This window comes from Emydura macquarii, unplaced genomic scaffold, assembly GCF_026122565.2.
Source record: "Emydura macquarii macquarii isolate MOO-44397 ecotype Brisbane River unplaced genomic scaffold, CSIRO-AGI_Emac_v2 contig_450, whole genome shotgun sequence".
NCBI classification, from domain to species: domain Eukaryota; kingdom Metazoa; phylum Chordata; order Testudines; family Chelidae; genus Emydura; species Emydura macquarii.
The window spans coordinates 9,842,146-9,862,561 of NW_027130587.1; the positions used below are offsets into that span (position 1 = coordinate 9,842,146).

Consider the following 20,416-nt stretch of genomic DNA (forward strand, 5'->3'; position numbering starts at 1 on the left):
CCCAAGTATAGACAGCACTATGTCAATTGGAGTGCTTCTTCCACTGACATCGCTACCATCTCTCCCGCACAGAGGTGGATTTACTATGATGACAGGAGAAGCTCTCCCATCAGCGTAGTAGTGTCTTCACTAAGGTTAAGTTTCTGTCACGGGTATTTTTAATAAAAGTCAGGGACCTTTTCCTGACTTTACTAAAAATACCCTGGAGGAGGAGGGAAAACAGAGCTGCTGGGTTTGCCACCAATCAGCTGTTGGGTGGCAGGAGCAAAGGCCAGCCAGCCGATCAGCTGCTTGGCAGCAGCCCCTGAACTGACAGCTGCTCCAGCCCTACCCCAGAAGTCACAGAGGTCCTGGAAAGCCACAGAATCCATGAACAAATCCATACAGCATTTTAAGTGTTAACCTGACCTGAGCTTTGGAGGTATGTAACTGCCACAAATCCATGGGGGAAGAGATGAAAGAAAATATTTGCTAGGGTCAGTGACTAGGTCTAAGCTTTCTGAATTAATACAAAATCACAGACAGCAACAGAACACTTGCGTAGTAGTTTACTCTCACAAGTAGTCCCCCTGAACTCAACTAGGACTACTAGTGTAAAGATTTGCAGGATAGAGTCCCTAGTTTGTATGTGAGGGCTGCACTTCTGGAATGGTCAACCTACACAGAATCAAGTCCACAAAGAAACCGTTTAAGGAGGAAGGGGTTAATAAAAGACTTCGAGTTCCACAAACAAAATAAGGAAAGCGTGAGAGATAGAGACGTAAGACTCCATCTTAGATCCTAGAAAGACCAAATGTCAAGCAACAGTGAGTTTTTGTTGCCTATTTGTAAAACTCACCTATACTGGAAATTCTGCTTTGCTCACTACCAGGGTAGTGATTATAAAAGGTTAGGAAGTGACTGCAAGTTTACTGGTGTGGTCATTTTCTTATTTATGAACTAGACAATGGACTGTGCATACTTTTATTTAACACTGCACATTCCTTGGGCTGTTGCTAGATTTTATTCCTCAGTGAAACCTTGAGGTCTAATCTTCTATAAAAATGGTTGCAAAAATAATTATTTTTTCCCTTTAGTGGTTTCGAGTCATGTCACAAATGAAGGTTACCAAAAAGAATCTTTTATTGAACCAACTTCTGTAAGTAAAAAGACAATCTTTTTAGCTTCATCTCTGAAGAAGAGCTTTGGGTGTCTCTAAAGCTTGTCTCTCTCACCAACAGAAATTGGTCCAATAAAAGATATTACCTCATCCACCTTATCTCTCTAACATCCTGGGACCCGAGCTACACAGCTACAACTACCCTGCATACACAAAGAATCTGTTTTTCTTTTCTCCAGTGACCTCTAGTGGTGAATACATGTGACAGTGAAGCCAAAGGAGGACTGTACCCTATTGCAAATAGGATCAGAGATTGTTAGGGACGAGGAAGATCTAGTAGTTCATCCATCTGCAAGTAGAAAACAGTTTCCCCCAATGGAGATATAAATACTAAGCTGACATTATTCTAAGGAAAGGTAGACAGATACAGCTGCCCATCTTGCCCCCATGAAAGTTAATGAGGCAGCATGAGTTATGGCAAACAGCCCACTAATCTCAGGATTTTCCCTTCAGAAAAGAGATGAAAAATCCTCAGACAGCTCCATCCCCCTTCAAGGGGTTCTGCTTTCTTTGCACCCCCATGTTTCCCAATGATAGTTCTGGGTGTTGAAGCTATACAAGATAAGGTCTGTCAGACTTCTCTGACAGTCAAGCAACTGTCTCTTAGACTTAAACTGGTAACTGCCATGACCATTATGGGCCACAAAGAAATGCGCACACCAACTATTTTCTTAGCACATGCAGCTGAAATGTCACCATTATTGCCTCAGATGCCTTGCTATATAAATCTGAACAGAACAAGAATAATGAGCATGTGGCAGAGGCAGGAACATTTTTGACAGTACTGGGCACTTTTGGCTACTGAAACTATTTAATAAAACCAACATAAAATAGTAGGCCTAGTTCTGTAGTAGAAAACTCATCTTTGTGCTTGACAAAAATAACGGCTGTACGATAACTTCTGAAGGCACTTCCCATTCATTGTTCAGGAACAATACTTTTTTCTCTATGAGCCCAAAGTAGAGTCAATATTTGTGCATGCACATGTATTTCTAGAGACAAACGTCGGGTCCTATCCTATCCCCAGTGCAAGACTTATTAATTTTAACGGGAGAAGGTTTCAAACCTTCATTTTTCTTCTTGTTATTAGACATTTATACTGCAGTCACCCCTACAGGCATCAACTAAGTCAGAGCTCCATTGTTCTACAAATAGGTCAAATATGTAGCAAGTGACAGTCCCTGCCCAAAGAGCTAATTCCTGCTGTCTTTTACATTCCTGAAACTTTCCAACTTATCCCCCCCCTTCTCTATTATTCAGAAAGGATCATTCAACCAAAACTTCATGCTAGCAAGCCACAATCTTGTGGCAACATGGACAGAGCTCACTATCCCAGAGTGTCCCCTTGTTGCAAAACCAGGTGTTGCAGCACTTGCGCTTCAGGTTCCCCCTAACACTCTTCGGCCTATTCCCACCAGAGAGGTGACATGGCTCCCCTTTAAAGCATTCAATCCCTTTCAGGGTAATAGAATCCCTTAATTTAAACCCAAAGCAACATCAGAACAAAAGGAAGTCTCTAGTCCTGCTGGACTGAGTTGAGTTTTTTACAGGCGAGCTCCCAGCAGCATTGGCCTGTCTCATTATCTCACTTCTGGATCCAATCACCCCAGCAATCCAGGTCAGGTCTACCCTCTTAACAAGGGCCCCTGGCAGGCTACAGCCCTCAGCCAGTTCCTAGCTCACACCTAGCTTCTAGCCTCATTTAGGAGACGACCATCCACTCCCTCCTCAGCCAGCACTCAACTGCTGGACATTCCTTCTCAGTCAGCTCACCTACTCTCCTCCCTAGCCAGAGGATTCTGCTTTGCCGTCTGCAGGGAGCTCCTCTTCTTAAATCCGACACTCAGTGCAGCTGTAGCAGGGTGAGGGCTAACTGAACAGGGCTGACTGGCCCCGGCCTTCTGGCCCTTACAGCAGTCCTTACAGCCCTGTCACCCAACAGTATTCAACTGTCTAAAATGATTGAAGATTCTAGGTGATGGTAAGGCATGCCGTAGTCATCTGCTTGTCCACCTACACTGGAGGTGGTATCACCATGACACTACGCCAACCTTATTGTTCACACCCAAATGGAGAAAAGTTTTCAAAATGAAAGATCAATGCTAAGAGCTGTACTCTGTGCACCTTTCAATCTACATTTTTCCAGGCTTCAGTATCCTTTATGACATTTATGTAACTTTAAAATAAGACCATTGCAAAAAAATTTTAAATTGGAAAAAAGCACCTCCCACCTACCTCCAAATATTTCAAGTCACATTTTGTTTTGTCCTTAGGTCAGAGCCAACTGAGTTTACTGCTGTTTATAATTTATCTGGATAGCTACAAGTCAGGAGCAGTAATATTTTAATCAACTTACTACCATGGTGATTAGAAAACTCCAGATTCTAAACTTGTTGTAATAGCAATACCTTGGCCTTCTTCATGTGACCCATAATTTTGCCCAGATCTTCAACATCAATGACAGAGTTATGGCTTCCATCTTCCTCAGCACCCGACTCATCCTCACTGGTGGTTTCAAATAACTCCTCCACCTATACAAAAAGAGATTGCAGAAAGGATTTTAGAAGCTTGTGTGCTATGTTAAATATAAACTTCTACCTATTCTAGCCTGCCGATTCAATTACAAAACATCCAGCAAAGACTTCTGGAAGGTTAACAATGAGGCAACCTCAACCTATATAGAGGCACACAAATCCCAGCTAAGTACTAATAAAAAGCCTGATGAATTGTTTATTAAAATGAATTTTTAGAGTACACAAAGCATCTGAACCTCAATCTCCTGAGAAATCTGATTTCCAGATTCATTCCACTCTCTCTTTCCTGATCCATTCATTTGCTACCATATCATTGGCAGTTAAAAACAGAGATTTGGACAAAGGTACCCAACTCCCATTGAACTTAGGTGCCTCATTCCCTTAAGCTCCTTTGAAAATCCACACCAAAGTGATCAATATCACAGTGAATTGCCTTTCAAACTGTAAATTCCTCAGGGCACCGGGCTTATCTTACTCCCCTGTAAAGAGTCAGGCACAGCAGCAATCCTGTATCAATATTAACAAAGACTATTCTTCCTGTTTCTGTGATAGCCGAAGGAAGAGGCAGCCTGGCACTTTCAAACCCACACAGGGAGAAGAGCAACTGTTTTCTATTAAGGTCTATAGTGCAATGACAATGATGCCTTGTGCTTGAGATAGATGATTAAAGTGTCTCTGCAGCTGTTGGTTTCACTTTCTACAGAGCAAGAGAGATGATCGCATAATCAAAACCTGTTATTAACTCAAATACTGTGGAAAAGACAAGCAATTAGACATACAAGTATTCTGAGTAAGGCCATGTCTACACTAGTACTTATGACATCAAAACTTTTGTTGCTCAGGGGTGTGAAAAAAATCCCCCTAAGCAACGTAAATTTTGTCAGCATAAGCACTCATGTGCACAGCGCTATGTCAGCAGGAAACGCTTTCCCATCGGCATAACACTGCTACAGAGCGCTCTTACAGCGGCACAGTTGTATCGGTACAGCTCTGCCCCTGTAAGCTTTTAAGTGTAGACATGGCCTAAGAGACAAAGCTGGCTTAGACAATTCTTCCAATCTGCAGCTGCAAAAAGAGACCCTGGATCAAAGCAGCCTACCCGACCAGTGACGGCCTGAAATGCTAGGGTGATGTTAACTGCTCCTATGTCACAGTAAACAAGAAGCTTCACCTTTACAGTGGAAATAACTTAAGACTCCCATGAGAAATCAGCCTGGCTCCCCTTTATGTTGGCTGTGGCACATCCTTCCTCCTATTTAATGGGAAACTTCCCTCTACCATTCCCCTAACTCCCTCCATACACACACAACCCTCAGTTCTGGCACACAACTTGTTCTCTGGCCCTTACTTGCACCAATCCCAAGGAACAGAAGTAAGGGTCAGGTGTGAGGGGAAAGATCACATAGTGGATCTTAGTCCTCAGAGCTGGAGAAGGGAAGGAACGAGTCAAATAGCTCTCCAAGGAAACCCACAGATTCACTTAACCAGCCCTGCTAAGAGATAGGCTTGTCACAGAAATAATGTCATGTGGATTTTGGACCTACCTCAGTGTTCTCCTGCTCGGACACCTTTTGCTCATGATCTGATCCCTCCTTGCTCCGTTTTCCTTTGGATTCGCACTTGCCTTTCTTACAGTTTCCACTACAAGGCTTGCTCTCCCCTCTGCAAAGTGCTTGGAGCCTAGCGAGGAACTTGGCCTTCCAGGCATTGAAATCACCCTCGATACTGCCGTGCTTGCTTTTGGCTACATTACAGTCCCCTTCCACACGAGTCATCACACGACTAGCACTGAGCATCCACAGCCATTTGTCAATATTTTTTCCAACCTAGGATGGGAAAGGAAAAAAAGCCCATTGACAAGGGCCAGGAACTTAAAGAGATAGTCATTTGGAAAACAAACTGGATAGGAATTTAGAAAAAGATGGCTAGATGCATGGCCACAGCAGGCTGACGAAGTGATTGGGAACCAGGGATTTCTGAGTCTAATACCACCCAGTTGCCAACTACTATGAACTTAAACCTTAGCTTCTCTATACCTCACCGTTTCTTCATCTGTAAAATAGTATTAATATCATCACAAAGTGTATCCAGTTCTGGGCGCCACATTTCAGGAAAGATGTGGCCAAACTAGAGAGTCCAGAGGACAACAAAAAAAAATGACAAAAGGTTTAGAAAACCTGACTTGTTCGGAAAGATTAAAAAAAAAATTGGCATGTTTAGTTTAAGAAAAGAAGGCTGAGGAGGGACCTGATAAGTCTTCAAATATGTTAAGGGGCTGTTCTGAGAGGACTGTGTTCTCCATATCCATTGGAAGTAGGAGAAATAGTAATGAGCTTAATCTGCAGCAAGGGAGGTTTAGGTTAGATATTAGGAAAAACTTTCTAACTATAAGCATAGTTAAGCTCTGGAATAGGCTTCCAAAGGAGGTTGTGGATTCCCACAACTGGAGGTTTTTAAGAACAGGTTGGACAAACCTGTCAGGGATGGTCTAGGTTTACCTGATCCTGCTTCAGCACAGGAGGCTGGACTTGCTGACTTCTTGAGCTCCATTCCAGCCCTATATTTCTATGATTCTATAATAGGTGTGTTGTAGAGAACAGTTTTTTTAATACAGCACTTACTAGTAAGAACTAAATCTATGTATGTAGAATACTTGGTGTTGCCATCAGGCCATCAAGCACTGTATGAATATATTAGTCTGATAAGCTACATTATTTTTCTCTTTCTGACTTAGATTAACCTTATTAACTGATGGAGATAAACACCATCAGACTGTCACATACCTGGCAAATATCAAGATTTACATGATCCAGTATAGTAAATGAAATGCAGAGAAAGGAGTACTTTAAAAAAAATAAAATAAAATAAAAAAAGGAGAGAAGCAATAAGTCAGTGGCTTATTTTACCCTTTTAAAACCATACAGAACAGCCTTCTACAAAACAAATGTAACCGTACTACAGCTTTACCTAGTAATTACTAGTTTTAAAAGCCTGGAAATTCATTTCATAGTGAGAGATTTACAAAATGTATATACTACAAAGGCTAGGAATCAGAGTTACTATATAGTTTTACAAGTGTCTGAACTATCATCCCGACGGAAAAAAAAATCTACAGGTTAACATAGTATCAATGGGAACCATCCTTTTCACTTTGAAAGGATCCTGCACTTGTAGGGGAGCTGGGTCTGGCCTTAAATACTGCATCCTTTAAACATCTAATTTTCCAAATTCTTCTTAAAAGTAAGGAGTCATCAGATCATTAATTGCCTAAACCTCAGAGGTGCAGAACACCATCAAGCTCACTGATGTCTGCGGACACTGAAGATGCTTAGCAACTCTTCAGGATCAGAAAACAAAAAGAAAATCCAGAGAAACTCACCGTGTTGTAGTGGTCCACATATACTGAATTTCCCAAGCCAAACACAGCATATCTCATGCCTTTCAGATGGGTTTTGCCAAACCTAAAATCATTCGCAGCCTCTTCCAGCCATTTGCAGAACCATGCTGCATTCTCAGTTGGCTGTCCATCAGTGTAGGTAGCAACCAGAAACACACAAATGTTTTTGCTGGTTGTCTGAAGACAGTATAGCAGAGGAAAAGAATATTTTAAAAGTACGATCAGTGCATTTTCTAAAACAACTTTAATATCAGAGTGTCAGGAAGAGAAGGCTATTGTCTTTTTAGAAGTCTAGGCATGAAGCCTAGGGCAGAAAATCCTAGGCATGATGCCTGTAAGGTCATTTTCTGTATAAAAACTATGGATTCAATAAATTGGGAAACTGTATTAATAAACATTTTGCCCCTATACAGCACTTCCATCCAAAGATCTCAAGGAACTTTATGAACGTTAACTAAATAAATCTCAACACCCCAGAGAAGTGGAGATGAAATATTACTACTCCCAGACAAGAAATTGGTCCAGTGAGTGACTGGACCAATAGCTCTATCTTACTGAGAAAACTTACAGCAGAACCAAGAAGAGAACTCAGATATCCCAGATCATAGGCCTGTGTTCTAGAATCTAGACAGAGGCTATCATCCTACCTCCTCTTAGAAAAGAAATAACCAGGTGATATCAAATAAATGCTGATATTAAGTTGCTTCATGGTGGTATTTTCTATCTGTAAGAAGCCCAGCACTGAAGTTTCCCATTCACCCACACAGATGTACTCTTTAACACAAATCTTGTGGGATTTGTAGGGAACTGCTGGAGGTCTGCAGGAAGATGCAGAAGAGACAAGACCTCTCAACAGATCCAGGGAATTGTTACATTTATTTATTTTACTTATCTAGGAGGGGGAAAAAAAGAAAAATACTAACCTCTTCTGCTAGACAATCATCTGGATCATAATCTCTCAGGTTTATAATTTCCACAGGCAAATTAAGGGAGATAATTGCTTCAGCAAGAATTGTTGCAAATCCCTGAAGAAAGAGACATGGAAAGGTTTTAACTTCAACAGCCCAACTGAACAAAGAGTCAAACAAATTATGTTCTGCCCAGCAACCATGAGAGGGTGTTAGAAACCCACAAATCCTGTAACAAGAAGCTGATAATATTTCATATGGCTATAATATATAGAAAGAGAAAAAAGAAAAATATAAAACATGCATGTTGCATTTTCTTTTTTAAAAAGTGAAGTGCATTTTGTTTTGGAAAAAGTGAGAATTTCATAGATTTTCTAGACTATTTTTACAGACAAAAAAAAATCATCAACTTTAAACAGTTTTTGTCTTTGACAGAGAAACATTATAAAGCAGCATCTCTCCACATCAGAGAAGTTTAAAGTGACAACAACAGATTAATGGAGTATATATTTTAAGTGTGCACGTCACTAACAATCCCTTAGATTTTTAAATATAAATAATTATGTAAAATCTAATTTACTCTTCTCTTTTTTATTGTATTGGACAATAAAAACCTACTCAATTTCACTTTTGGGTTCTTGCACAATGAAGTATTTGCAAACTAAATTTGCACTTCAATAACATTTTGATTTAACTTTGTGCAAATAGAATAAAGTGACTTTTACCTTAGCAGTGCCAGTCTGAGAGCCATAGAAAACCTTCACCCCAGCAACATAAACCTCCTTTGCTTTTGGCATTGTGTAACCATTTATTAGCACATCTTGTGTTACTTTCCGTGGAGTTAGCTTCTGGGTGGATTTTTCATCCTACAAAACAATTGTGGTTCTCAATTTTATCCCTTTCAAACTCAGCTTAAACTAGTTTTCCCATAAACACAAACCACCTAGTCAGATCTTCAGAATTAGGTTGGTGAATTCAAGTAAATGTAACAGTGATAAGTTTTAGAATTACAACTGGCCCATAAAAACAATCAAACTAGCATTACTGAAATTTAACTAAACCATGTTACTGTAATCTAATCTCACACTACAGGGTATGACTTGATCACAGCAGGTGTCTGAAGAAATTCCTTCCTCTTATCCCACACACCTACACACTTCACACACATGCACAATTGAACAAATATTTCATGAGGAGTTATTACCCTCCTGTATAGCGTAAATTCTGCTCCAATTGAAATCATGGAAATGTTATCATTAACTTCAATGGGAACAGGATTTGCCTGTAAAACATCAGGTGTAAGCAGTTGTCAGAGACAGGATTCTATATTTGAAAAAGTGCTGGCACAGTCCAGAATAGCAAATCTTCTTCACATAATAAACAGAAGTGATTATGAGAGATCAGTTCACATATCAGTTACAAGGCAGTAAAATATTCAACAGGTATACTTTTGATATATTTCTAACACATCAAGTACTATGATTTTTGAGTGTGCCAAACCCCATTTAAACTTTAAGAAGTTAGAATTTGCACATGGCCTAGAGTGGACTACACTGAAATGAAAAGCCCCATTCCCGCACCAAATGTGGATACATTTCAGTGGTGGGTTAAGGGACTACTGTTGTAACACTTTGGGATACTTCCAGTTGAAAGAATATTAATGCTAGAATTGTGAATTCTCACTTACCTGTTTTTTGGTTTTGGTGGTAATGAAATGAAAGCAGATCCAAATGCTGATGCCAAAAGCTGCACAAGAGTAGATGTAAAACCTGTTTATCCATAAGGACATCAGATGAGCATAGAAATAGCTCCATGTATCCACTGATGCATCTAAAATGAGAATGAATCATGACTGCCCTCTTCCAATTCAGCAAAAGCAGCAGCAGTTTCCTTCATCATCAACCATTTTTTAAAAAGTAACATATACATACACACAGCGTCTACCAGTCTCGTGACCTTAACTATTCTCAGTCTCCAGACCATGCAATGACAGGCAGAAATTGAATTGGCCATTATAATTGAATCAGGGACTAGCTGTTCTTTTACTCAGAAAAACATTGTTGCATAGACTGAGCATAACGGCATCCTCATGTGCAGGCCAAAGCTTTAGACTGTTATAGCACATCCTAAATTTCAACAGCATAGCTCTGGTGAGCTTAAAAAAATGTCTTAAACAACATGTTGTACACCATTATAGACTCTTAAGAATAAATATAGTCAATGCAAAATCCAAACTTCATCTCATTGGCCTCAGTCTTGCAATAAATCCCATGCATGCAAAACCTTGCATCTCTATAGAGCTCTGCTGACTTCAAAGAGCTCACTGCAGGATCAGAACATTAAAAACTGCTCAAATTATACAAATTTTAATAAACTGGGTATCAAGACATGCTTAATATTTTGATTAAACTCAACGTACTTTATCAGCATTATATAAGGCGCATAACCAAAAGGTTTTTATTTAAAAGTCACAAGATTATCTTTTGAAATATAGAATTAAAAGCAATATATATCGCACTGTAGTAAACAGAGCTACTTCCATGTTCTCTGTCTTTACCGGTTTTATGCAAAATGTCCAAAGGCTTAAAGACTGCAAGCTAATGAAATAAGACTAACTCATTAAATTAATTATTTCTGAAGAGCAGGGATTGAGCATTCACATTATTTCTTCTCATGCTCCTAACCGGGCTCCAACATCATGACTCCAATAGGTACTGGGGTCCAGAATCAGTTCTGCTATCCCACAAAAACGTGCAAGTATAGGAGGAGAAAGTTTCTTGGAAACTGAATGCTAAGTATTTGATTTTCTCATCAATTGCCATTAGGACTGGGCACAAGACTTTTCTCACACTGTCAGCTCACTGGAGATCTGAGTGCTATTCCCTGCTCTCCCAGTAGCTTGGTATTTCATCTCTAACAAGTCTTCTCAACCTCTCTGGTCTCATTCCCCCCTTTGTAAAATGGGGATAATATCACTTATCCATTAGAGCAAGGCCAGAGAGGAGAACACTTCAAACAAGAAAGTTTACTAGAAACTCAGTTCTGAGTACAAATAACCCACTGGGTCCAGGTTTTTAATTGCACAGGTTCCAGCTCCATCCCACCTGCCAGCAATTTGGCCAAAGTTTCTAATTACCATCCTCCCATGCAGCAAACGCATAACCCCCCCAGCAGAGCCCCTCCCGTTCCCAATCACACACCAGGCCTTAGGGAGTTCAGATACTGCCTATAATTAGCAGCCTTGCCCCTGTCTGGACATTAACACCCAAAAAGCCCAGGTGGTCCTCCCAGGTCAGAGAAGGCTGCAGCAGTAATTCAGGGTTACCTTTCTATTATTATTTCCTACATTTCTCTGATAACTGGCAGATTTTGCTCTGGGTATTTCCATCGGAGGCATTTTCTGTTTGTAACACCAGACCTGTGCTCGGATGGTCCCAAGAGCTACAGGCAGCCCTAAGGTTTTTACGAGACTGGTGACAGGGGTTCACCCCTCCCAGGCGTGGTGCTAATTTGACTCCCTTTTAAAAGAGGCAGCCCACGAGTGGGTGTCGCGCTCAGAGCTAAGAGCAGCAGGCCAGGGAGCCCGTTCCCACCTGGCTGGGAGCAGCAGGACAACAGGCTGCCCCCGACGTGTCCTGGCTCAACCAGCCTCTTTTCGGTTTAACGGGGGCTACGTCCTCTACCGAGGCACCGGCTCCAGCGATCCCCAGGCCGCGCCCCACAGCGCCACTCACCCATGGCACGAGCCTCGGCACGAGCAGCCCGAAGAGCGGCTAAAAACGCGGCGGGACGAGCTGCCGCCCCTCCCCCGCTACGTTTCAGGTAACAAACTTGGCGGGGACACCGGGAGCCCCGGCGGTCTAGGAGGCGGCCATGCTGGGTGCGATGGATGCTGGGACGGGACGGGACGGGACGGGAGGGGACGCTTTCTGACTGACCCGCCCCCAACTCACGGCACAAACGAGGGGGGGTGTGGCCCGCTGGGGTCTCTCCGTGGCTCAAGGGGCGCGTGCGTGCGGTGGCCCAGTGGGCCCGGTTTTCAGTCGGCCCCACCACACTCCCTGGGGCCAGGGCAGGCGCGGCATGGCCAGTCAGCCCAGCCCGCGCTGCAGCCGGCGTAGACGTGCCTCAGGGAGCCGTTTTTGACGCGGCCACGGGGCTGGCTGGTTGACACCCCCCTCCCCCCGGCAGTGTGCTGAGCTGACCCCACGCGCGCGGGGAGACGTTGCGCGGCCGCGCGCGCCGCGGCCCGCCCCCCTCCTCCTGGGGCCGGCCGCTGCGGCGGAACCCTGGAGTCACACGGGCCTTGTTTCCCGCCCGGACGTCTTTTGACTGCCCCCCTCGGCCCGCCAGCGCCGTTTGTTTCCTCGTCCGGCGTTGCGCTGACGTCATAAAAAGAGGCAACGGCCAATGGCAGTGACGCAGCGCGCTGCTTGTTGACAGTCTCCTCACCCCTCAGCCGCCTGACGGGACCCAGGCCGGGCTCCCCGCGCAGCCGTCGCCATGTCCATCTTCACCCCCACCAACCAGATCCGCCTCACCAACGTGGCCGTGGTGCGGACCCGGCGCGCCGGGAAGCGCTTCGAGATCGCCTGCTACCGCAACAAGGTCATGGGCTGGCGGAGCGGGGCGTGAGTATGGGCTGGGTCGGGGGGTGGTCCGGGACGGGCTTGGGAGCCAGGGATGAGGCAGAGGTAGGTCGCGGAGGGAAGAGGCTGAGGGTGGCGGGTTTAGGGCCGGGGGGTGGGAGGTACGAGGCAGGTGCAGGGCTGGTGGGAAGGCAGGGAGTGTAGGTCGGGGGGCAGGGCCAGGAGGGGGTGAGGGGGGTGTTTGAGGGGTCGGGCTGGGACCCCCCCCCCTTGCTGGGAGGATTTCCGGGGGGGCTTGGACTCGGATCTCCGAGGACTGGCGAGAGCGGATGTCCTAGGTGTGCTGGGAAGTGCCTTACCTCAGTAGGTGCCTGACAACATCTAGCTCGCAGGGAGATGGACCAGGCCAGCCCCTTCCCCCAGGCCGGTCTGACTCACTGTGAGGCTGCTCCTCCAGCTGGTGCCGACATGTACCGAGGGGGACTCATCCCACCCTAGACATGGGGGAGGTGGTCGCAGGTGCAGAGAATCCACCATTCAGCCCTGTTGTGTGATGCTGGCAGATGGTCTGAAAGCAGCTACTCTGTGTACATGGGGAACCTCTGGAACAGGAAAATGAATCCGCTAGAGGCATGGAGTCAATGTGCATAAGTTAAAGCACATAATGTAGATGCTGTCATTCAGGAGTAAAATGGCCTTAGATTCCTGGCGCTAAGCCTGGCCTACACTCAGGCTATGTCTACACTACCACTTATGTCACTCAGGGGTGTGAATAAGCCACAGACTGAGCGATATAAGTTATAGCCCATGCTGGCTCTTAGGTTAGTGTGTCAGCAGGAGAGTTTTGTCAACTGACATTGCTGCCGCTTGTTGGGATGAACTAAGTTGACGTGAGAGCTCTCTCCTGTTGTCTGAGGCTAGGGCTACACTGACAGTGGCAAAGTTGCCGCCCTCAGATCGATTTCTCTGGATCAGCTGAGCGGTCAGTGAAGATGGCTCAGTGGATCCAGAAATCGAGGTAGTAAGACCACCTTCACAAGTGGCGTAGCGCTGCATCGATGGGAACGCGGTTCCCATCGGCACAGTGCAGTGAAGACGGCGCACAGAAGAGGAGCAGAGAAGTCGATGGGAGTTACGCAAGTTCATTGCATAGCTTGTGTAACTCCTGTCGACTGCCGCCGAATCTCTGAGGTAAGTGTAGACAGGGTCTTAGAGAAGCTACAATAGAGAGCGCCCTAGTGTAGCTATAGCCTGAAAAGTTAGGCTAACTTAGCTACATCAGTAAGGGGCATGAAAAAACACACCCTTGAGTGCTGCAGCTATGTCAGTGCTCTTATTTGGAAAATATTGATCTGTTTTGTTTGTTGCAATATTTCTATTGGAGCTTGCAGTTGGCAGTGCTTGTTTTATGTTTCTGCACCACGAATGTTGAAGAGGCAATAGCAGTTTGAGAATAAAGACCCCTTCCTGCATTCCCCATTGTGCACTCAAAACTCCTATTTTGTATGTCTTTCTAGCTGGAACTTATATTGTCCCTATCCGCATAATGTTTGCCTGCCTATTGAGTCTTTTGTACTTCATTGTCTCAACCATGTTTTTCCTTTAGCTTCTCTGACGTAGCTATGGGTTTAAATTTAAAAAAAAAATCAGATTAGTCTCCACAAAATTAATATTTTATAGGCTATATTTGGAATCCTAAAGGAAAATGGACTGCACATACATAGCTGTACATTATTTAACCCCAACTTCCTTTTTTTGTGAAAACCAGCTCTTAATCAATGTTTACAATACATTTTTTAAAAATTCCTGTGGAAATAGTTCTCTATAAACAAATACATTATCCTGCAGTGCTTGCAACACAAATACTTCAGTACTGAGAACCAACATATGAGACTGACTTAATTGATTTTCATGGGCCAAGCTGCAAAAAGTGACGAAAGTAAACAAACAGTATAAACTAGATGAGAAATCATTTGGATTTTTAAAAGCCTTTCCTTTTTAATAACCCAACGTGATGGTAGTAATCTAAGAAGGAAATTTGTTTCTGCTTTGTCAGTTGACAGTGTCCTCTTAAGAACCTACTAATGAAATCAAAAGTCCATAAAGCTACAAAAGGAATTTCCATGTTGTGCTATATACAGTTAGGTTTACAAAGGGTCCCAAACAACATTCCTTGCCAGCTGCCCACACCCAAGTTCCCAGCTTCAACTAATTGGTGCCCTAGCCTCAGACAGAGTGGCAGATACTCTCCCTGCTAGACTACTCCCTGTTAGTTAATACTATGCTTTAATGTGTTTTCTAATCATGAATACAATTGTTGTTTACCAGTGAAAAAGACATTGATGAAGTTCTACAGACCAACACAGTATTTGTAAACGTCTCTAAAGGTCAAGTAGCAAAGAAGGAAGATCTCCTCAAAGCTTTTGGAACTGATGATCAAACAGAAATCTGCAAGACGGTAGGTCCTGTATGTATGAAAGCATAGAGTTAACACATTTTGAGTCACAGAAGATTCTAGCTTTCCTCCATTAAAATATAGCTAAACTGAATCTCCATCTGTCAATTGATGCTGTTAGAGTTTAATGAATTTTTTAGTTACATGTTTTGTTTCTTTTGTATTATTGATCACAGTTTTGGGTAAATACACTTTCCCCCTTCTCTTTGGAAATAAAGTGGTTTAATGCTGTAGTCTTCAGTAACACCACTTTGTGTTTGTCATGTGTTCCTAACATATCTTGTGAGCAAAGCAGGGTCATGTTAGATCAGTAGACGGATGGGGAATGTCCGTGGAATACTAATTGTTATGGGCAGCAGTGTTGCTGATTCAGTAAAGGATACTTTTTTCCTCTTCAGTCACTACAGAGCCAGCTTCTCAGTGTGATGGGAAGAGGCATTGTTCTTGATGTGTGATCTTTCCAGTGAGATTTATAAAACCGTTCTTACCACTTGATATTCAGATAGCACCATTAGGGTGCTTTGTCCTTTACAGGCATGCACGAAGCAAGGTTCCTGTCCCAAAGAACTTTAACCAGACCTATAAGGATGGAGGGAAGAAACATAATGAAGTTTTGACACGAGTCATGATCCAAAAGATTTCTTAGTTATATACCTCTTTTTCACATCCTTCAGTCTCGAGAGACCATGGGTATGCAACCCTGAGCAGTAAAAGCTGGAGTACCTCTCCAGGGTGCAAGCCTGGGCAGATAATATGGAGGTCCTGAGTTGCCCATGCATCAGGGTCCCCCTCTCGGCATCACCAGTAAAATCCAAAGGAGAGCAAGAACCAATATATCTGGTACCCAATCTGCTGCAGGTGTTGCCAGAAAGATACTAAAATGTTAGTACCTGACCACCTTAGGGGCTCCACTCTGGATTTTCTGTCTGTTTACTCCTGTAGTCTTACATTCTCCCGAATTCACCCACAAGGCAGTGGGGCTTTTCTGTCAGAGGTTGCTCCCTTAGTCTTAGTTATATTGTTATATTTATAATGGGGGTGAATATTTATGGTACATCTGCATTTTGTAATCAAACAAGATATACAATGTTTATTTTGAAATAGTTTGTGTTCAAGATAAACATGTTATATGGGGAGGAGGAGTTGTCCCCTTGTTGGGGTACACACAAACTGTTAACTTCATTTGTAGGATTTGACCCGCCGTGAAAACTGCAGTTTCCTTTTTATGGTTTAATGAGACAAGCTTTACACTTTTGCATAAGGTTTTTTGGGTTTTTTTTGTATTATGAAAAACTTCTAGTGTTGTACTTTGCTGCAGAATAGTCTAGTCCAATTAAAGATATATAAACTAATAAATTAAAAACTAAGACATTTAGTAATTGTTACTTTGAAAACAAGTCAACTTTCCCAGTGCTAGGGATTCTATTTGTCAATCAAATATGTATTTATTATTACTATTAACAAAATGTTTCGTTCTTGATTAATCACTTCTAGATTTTAACAAAAGGGGAATTGCAAGTATCTGACAAAGAGCGACAGACGCAATTGGAGCAGATGTTTAGAGACATTGCAACTATTGTAGCTGAAAAATGTGTGAACCCTGAAACAAAGAGGCCATACACAGTGATCCTTATAGAAAGAGCCATGAAAGATATCCACTACTCTGTTAAACCAAACAAAAGCACCAAACAGCAGGTCAGTTTCACTCTCCAAAAATTCTGTTTTCATGTAAAAGAATTTTTCTATGCAGTTTCCATATTAACATTCACAGGAGTCGCATGAGCCTAAATCTAAGGATGATGAGTCAGCATTGTTTGACAGACATAGGAGCTGAATGTTAGAAAGAAATGTGTGTTCTGAAACTCTGTGGTTTGGTTTATATCTGCCCATAAAAGGGGGGGGAAAAGAAACCAACTACAGATTATTAAAACTGCAGCGAAGTTGGGTGTAAAACAGAAGCAAGAATGCTCAGCTCATGTTCTTTTTACCTCACATTGTTCTATGGGACAGTATATTTATCTGTAATTATGAATGGCCTGCCTTTTATTGTTCCGATATAACCACCTTAATTAACATTTCCAGCTTTTCAGACTCCTTAAATCCAATTCCAGCAATACTTACTGCTAAACCTGAGTGACCATGTGGAGCTATGTAAATAACAAATGAGCCTACGTGAATTTCATTTGTAGTTAATGTCCTTTGCAGGCTTTGGAAGTAATCAGACAATTAAAGGAAAACATGCAGATTGAGCGGGCTCACATGAGACTGCGGTTTATCCTCCCACCAAAAGAGGGCAAGAAACTAAAAGAGAAGCTCAAACCACTGATCAAAGTTATCGAGAGTGAAGACTTCGATGAGCAGTTAGAAATTGTAAGGATCTAGTTTCCATAGTCAATTTTTCTACATTGTTTCATCCTTTAAAGACTACATGTAAAACCTGTGTTGTTGCATTAGCTGAACTTGTACCCGAGCACTGAAATTGAATTAATCAGATGCATGGGTGAGGTTTGTTTGTGTTTAAGCGGCCTTTAAAGACTGCTTTGAAGCCTTAAAAGGCTTATGATTGTCAGAACACTTGCTTGAGAAATTCAGGTTCTTAACCAGCAGGCATGACTCAGTTATCTTCATCTGCCTGTATTTGTTGAACTGCTGGCTCTAACTTTGAAAAGTACAATGAGCTGCTTTTAGCAGTGATAGGTTTGTAACTTCCTCTCTCATTTCGTCAGTCCCCTGTATGTTAGGATGTTAAATTTTAATTGTCTTATTTAGCATGTTTTAGTTTTGTACTGTATCGTACAGTTCAGTTCTTACAGTATTGTAATTTACTTAAGATATTCTATCAAAATAACTATAAAGTAAACAAGATGTAATTAGTAATACTTTAGGCCACTTAGAGCAGACTGGGCTACTACTGCATTATCAGCAAGTTGAGCATCAACAGGTACAGGTACAAAACTCCCTCAAACAAAAGATGAATCAATGGGGATGGTTTAAATATAGACTTTTAGGGATGCAAAAGAGTTCTTTTTTTAACACCTAGTGGGTCAGACATCTCTGTATATTAAAATTTCATAGGAGAAAAGGAAACCATGTAGGCTAAATCTTCACTGACTGATATGTAAAATGTTTCAGGTGTGCCTCATTGACCCAGGCTGCTTCAGGGAGATCGATGAACTGATCCGGTGCGAGACTAAAGGGAAAGGCACGCTTGAAGTACTCAATCTGAAAGATGTGGAAGAAGGAGATGAAAAGTTTGAATAAAACCCTTCCAGCAACTTCACTTTTGTGGCAAATATATTAAGAGGCAGGGTTAAGCCAGCTCATGCTGTTAAGTTTTTGTTTTTTCCAACCTGTTGCTGACACTAGTTCTATTTGGGATTTTTTCATGCGGTGTTTCCTTGCATTTGTCTGGGTAATAAGTGCCTTTAATAAAGAGATGTTTGAGTGTTCAAGTTGCAGTACCAAGGATAAAGTTATGGACTTAACAATGAAAGACTAGACAAGCTTTGTTTTGGTTTGGGTATTGACTATATCCAAGTGTTCATCTTCAGTATTTAGTCTGCCATATCCTTTTCCCTTTAATTTAGTGCTAGCAGGAAGGCTGCATATGTTCCAGAGAAGTAGATGGGGTATGAGGAAAAACATACACAGGCAAATTAACAATGGTGTCACTAACAGTGTGAGAGTTGATGTATAATGGCACTATTATAGCTGTGTGACCTAGACTGCCACATGCTACTGCTAGAGAAATTTAGCTATTTGTAAATAGGACCAGTCTTCTGTATTTTATTCATAGGAGGTGTATTTTGCATGTGCCCAAACTTGGAAAACAGTGTTCCCTTAATTCAGTCTTTCAACTGTAAATTAATTATTAAAGTATCTCACAGGGTCAGCACTTGTATGGTGGTTCTTTATGCTTCTGCTAGGCTGAAGCATAGCTTCCAAACTATGCAAACATTATCTACTAATAAAAACCTGATCTTGAATAAGTAAAGGCATCTGCCCATTAACTAGTTTATCACTGCTGAAAGTTATACATGCTCCTTTTCTTCTCAAAGATTGAAAGCATTTTTACTTTTAACTTCTCTATCTTCATTCTAGCTCCCTTGGTAGCTTGATGTCCACACAAAAAAATCTACCCAGCCCCCTGGTGCAGAAGATGATAAAATTACAGTACAGCTATTCAAACTAGATAGCATGTGAATAACACAGCTAAGCACTGAGCATCTCTAAGATGTCTTCGTAGTTCCTCAGAGCATACACAAAATGAAAGGGGAAGAGAGTAAAAAATACTAAGCCTGCCCATCCATGGAGTTTACAGGGAGCCCTTGGCATTAAATATCACTTTCTACGACAGTAGTACTATGCACCAAACCATGCATTAGTTGTTGAGGGGATGAGCAAGCATACCGGTCATTTGTTGTTGAGTTCTAGAGTGTAGCTGCAAGTATACTATGTTAAAAAGAAGTCAGCTGTGCTCTGATTTCATGCATAAATTTTCTGCAAAGACCTGGATGGTCTTAATTTATAACTAGAACAAAGAGATACTCCTAACACTTAAGAACCTAGCAAAGCCTGTCTGTGCCCCTATCAGGAATTTACTTCCCCCTTAGTCTGACAGCCTGAGCTTGGTTCCAGGGTCAGATTGCAGGAGAAGCCAACAAATTTAGAAATACCTAACTTGCATTGGTAGTCACTGGGATAGAGGCTCCTTAGTCAAAGTATTTTGAAAGTTGAAATTACCTAAAATTATATTGCCACATTTCCTTATGGGGACATGCACTCAACTAAGTAGCTATACACAAAACTATAGCAGTACAGTTAAGCTAGTAAATTTCCCCATGTTGACAAGCCATTGATTGTGTTCATCTCTGAAATGGTTGAGCACCAAACATGCTAACCAGTACTAGTATCCCACTGAAATTAATTGGGCAATTCATTCATCTTAGCTAGTATTTTGGGTTGCCTCACCCATCCCTGCATCACTACTGATTAGAGCTGTTTTTCTTTAGTGATAAAGTTTAGTTTCTAGAGAACAAATATGGCAGCCACCAGGGAAAAGATGAGTTGCAATAATTTAGCAGAATCCAGTTCATGAACTTGCTGAGTGGGTGGAAGGTCTAACTCTTAGAAAAGGTTTATAGAGATGGGGGGGGGAGGAGAGAAGTTTTCAGGTTTTTTCTGTAAGAGGGAGTTTATTTTTGTTTTTTGTAATTATGTACAGTTGATTTTTTTGTGATTATGTACAATTGAACCAGAAGAATGTTTGACAGGCATCAAAATAAAGTTTATTGAAGTTTATCATATGTTAATTTTCAGCTCTGCTTCAACTAAAACCTGTACTTCCTTGCACCATGTTTTCCTGAATATGGAT

At 42.1% G+C, this 20,416-nt stretch overlaps 2 protein-coding genes across 5 annotated transcripts in view; one reads left to right on the forward strand and one right to left on the reverse strand.

Moving 5' to 3' along the window:
• LOC137146567 (S-adenosyl-L-methionine-dependent tRNA 4-demethylwyosine synthase TYW1-like) overlaps positions 1–11,798 on the reverse strand; it is a 196,118-nt gene extending 184,320 nt beyond the window's left edge. For all 3 annotated transcript variants that reach the window (XM_067537926.1, XM_067537925.1, XM_067537927.1), the window contains exons 1-7: positions 11,733–11,798; positions 9,686–9,828; positions 8,724–8,864; positions 8,014–8,115; positions 7,073–7,267; positions 5,238–5,519; positions 3,568–3,690 (exon numbers count right to left, since the gene is read on the reverse strand). In XM_067537926.1, the coding sequence (XP_067394027.1) occupies positions 3,568–3,690; positions 5,238–5,519; positions 7,073–7,267; positions 8,014–8,115; positions 8,724–8,864; positions 9,686–9,828; positions 11,733–11,736 (990 nt within the window). In that variant the 5' untranslated portion in view covers positions 11,737–11,798. The remainder of the gene's footprint in view (positions 1–3,567; positions 3,691–5,237; positions 5,520–7,072; positions 7,268–8,013; positions 8,116–8,723; positions 8,865–9,685; positions 9,829–11,732) is intronic.
• Positions 11,541–20,343, forward strand: SBDS (SBDS ribosome maturation factor). 2 transcript variants are annotated; one of them, XM_067537930.1, is made up of 6 exons: positions 11,541–11,820; positions 12,458–12,629; positions 14,916–15,045; positions 16,537–16,737; positions 17,248–17,412; positions 18,175–20,343. In XM_067537930.1, the coding sequence occupies exons 2-6, from the start codon at positions 12,502–12,504 to the stop codon at positions 18,301–18,303; spliced, it is 753 nt and encodes a 250-aa protein (XP_067394031.1). In that variant the 5' UTR covers positions 11,541–11,820; positions 12,458–12,501; the 3' UTR covers positions 18,304–20,343. The 2 variants fall into 2 exon arrangements, with proteins under 2 accessions (XP_067394031.1, XP_067394032.1); XM_067537931.1 differs by lacking the exons at positions 11,541–11,820; positions 12,458–12,629 and adding an exon at positions 12,667–12,692.
• The last annotated feature ends 73 nt before the right edge of the window (positions 20,344–20,416 follow it).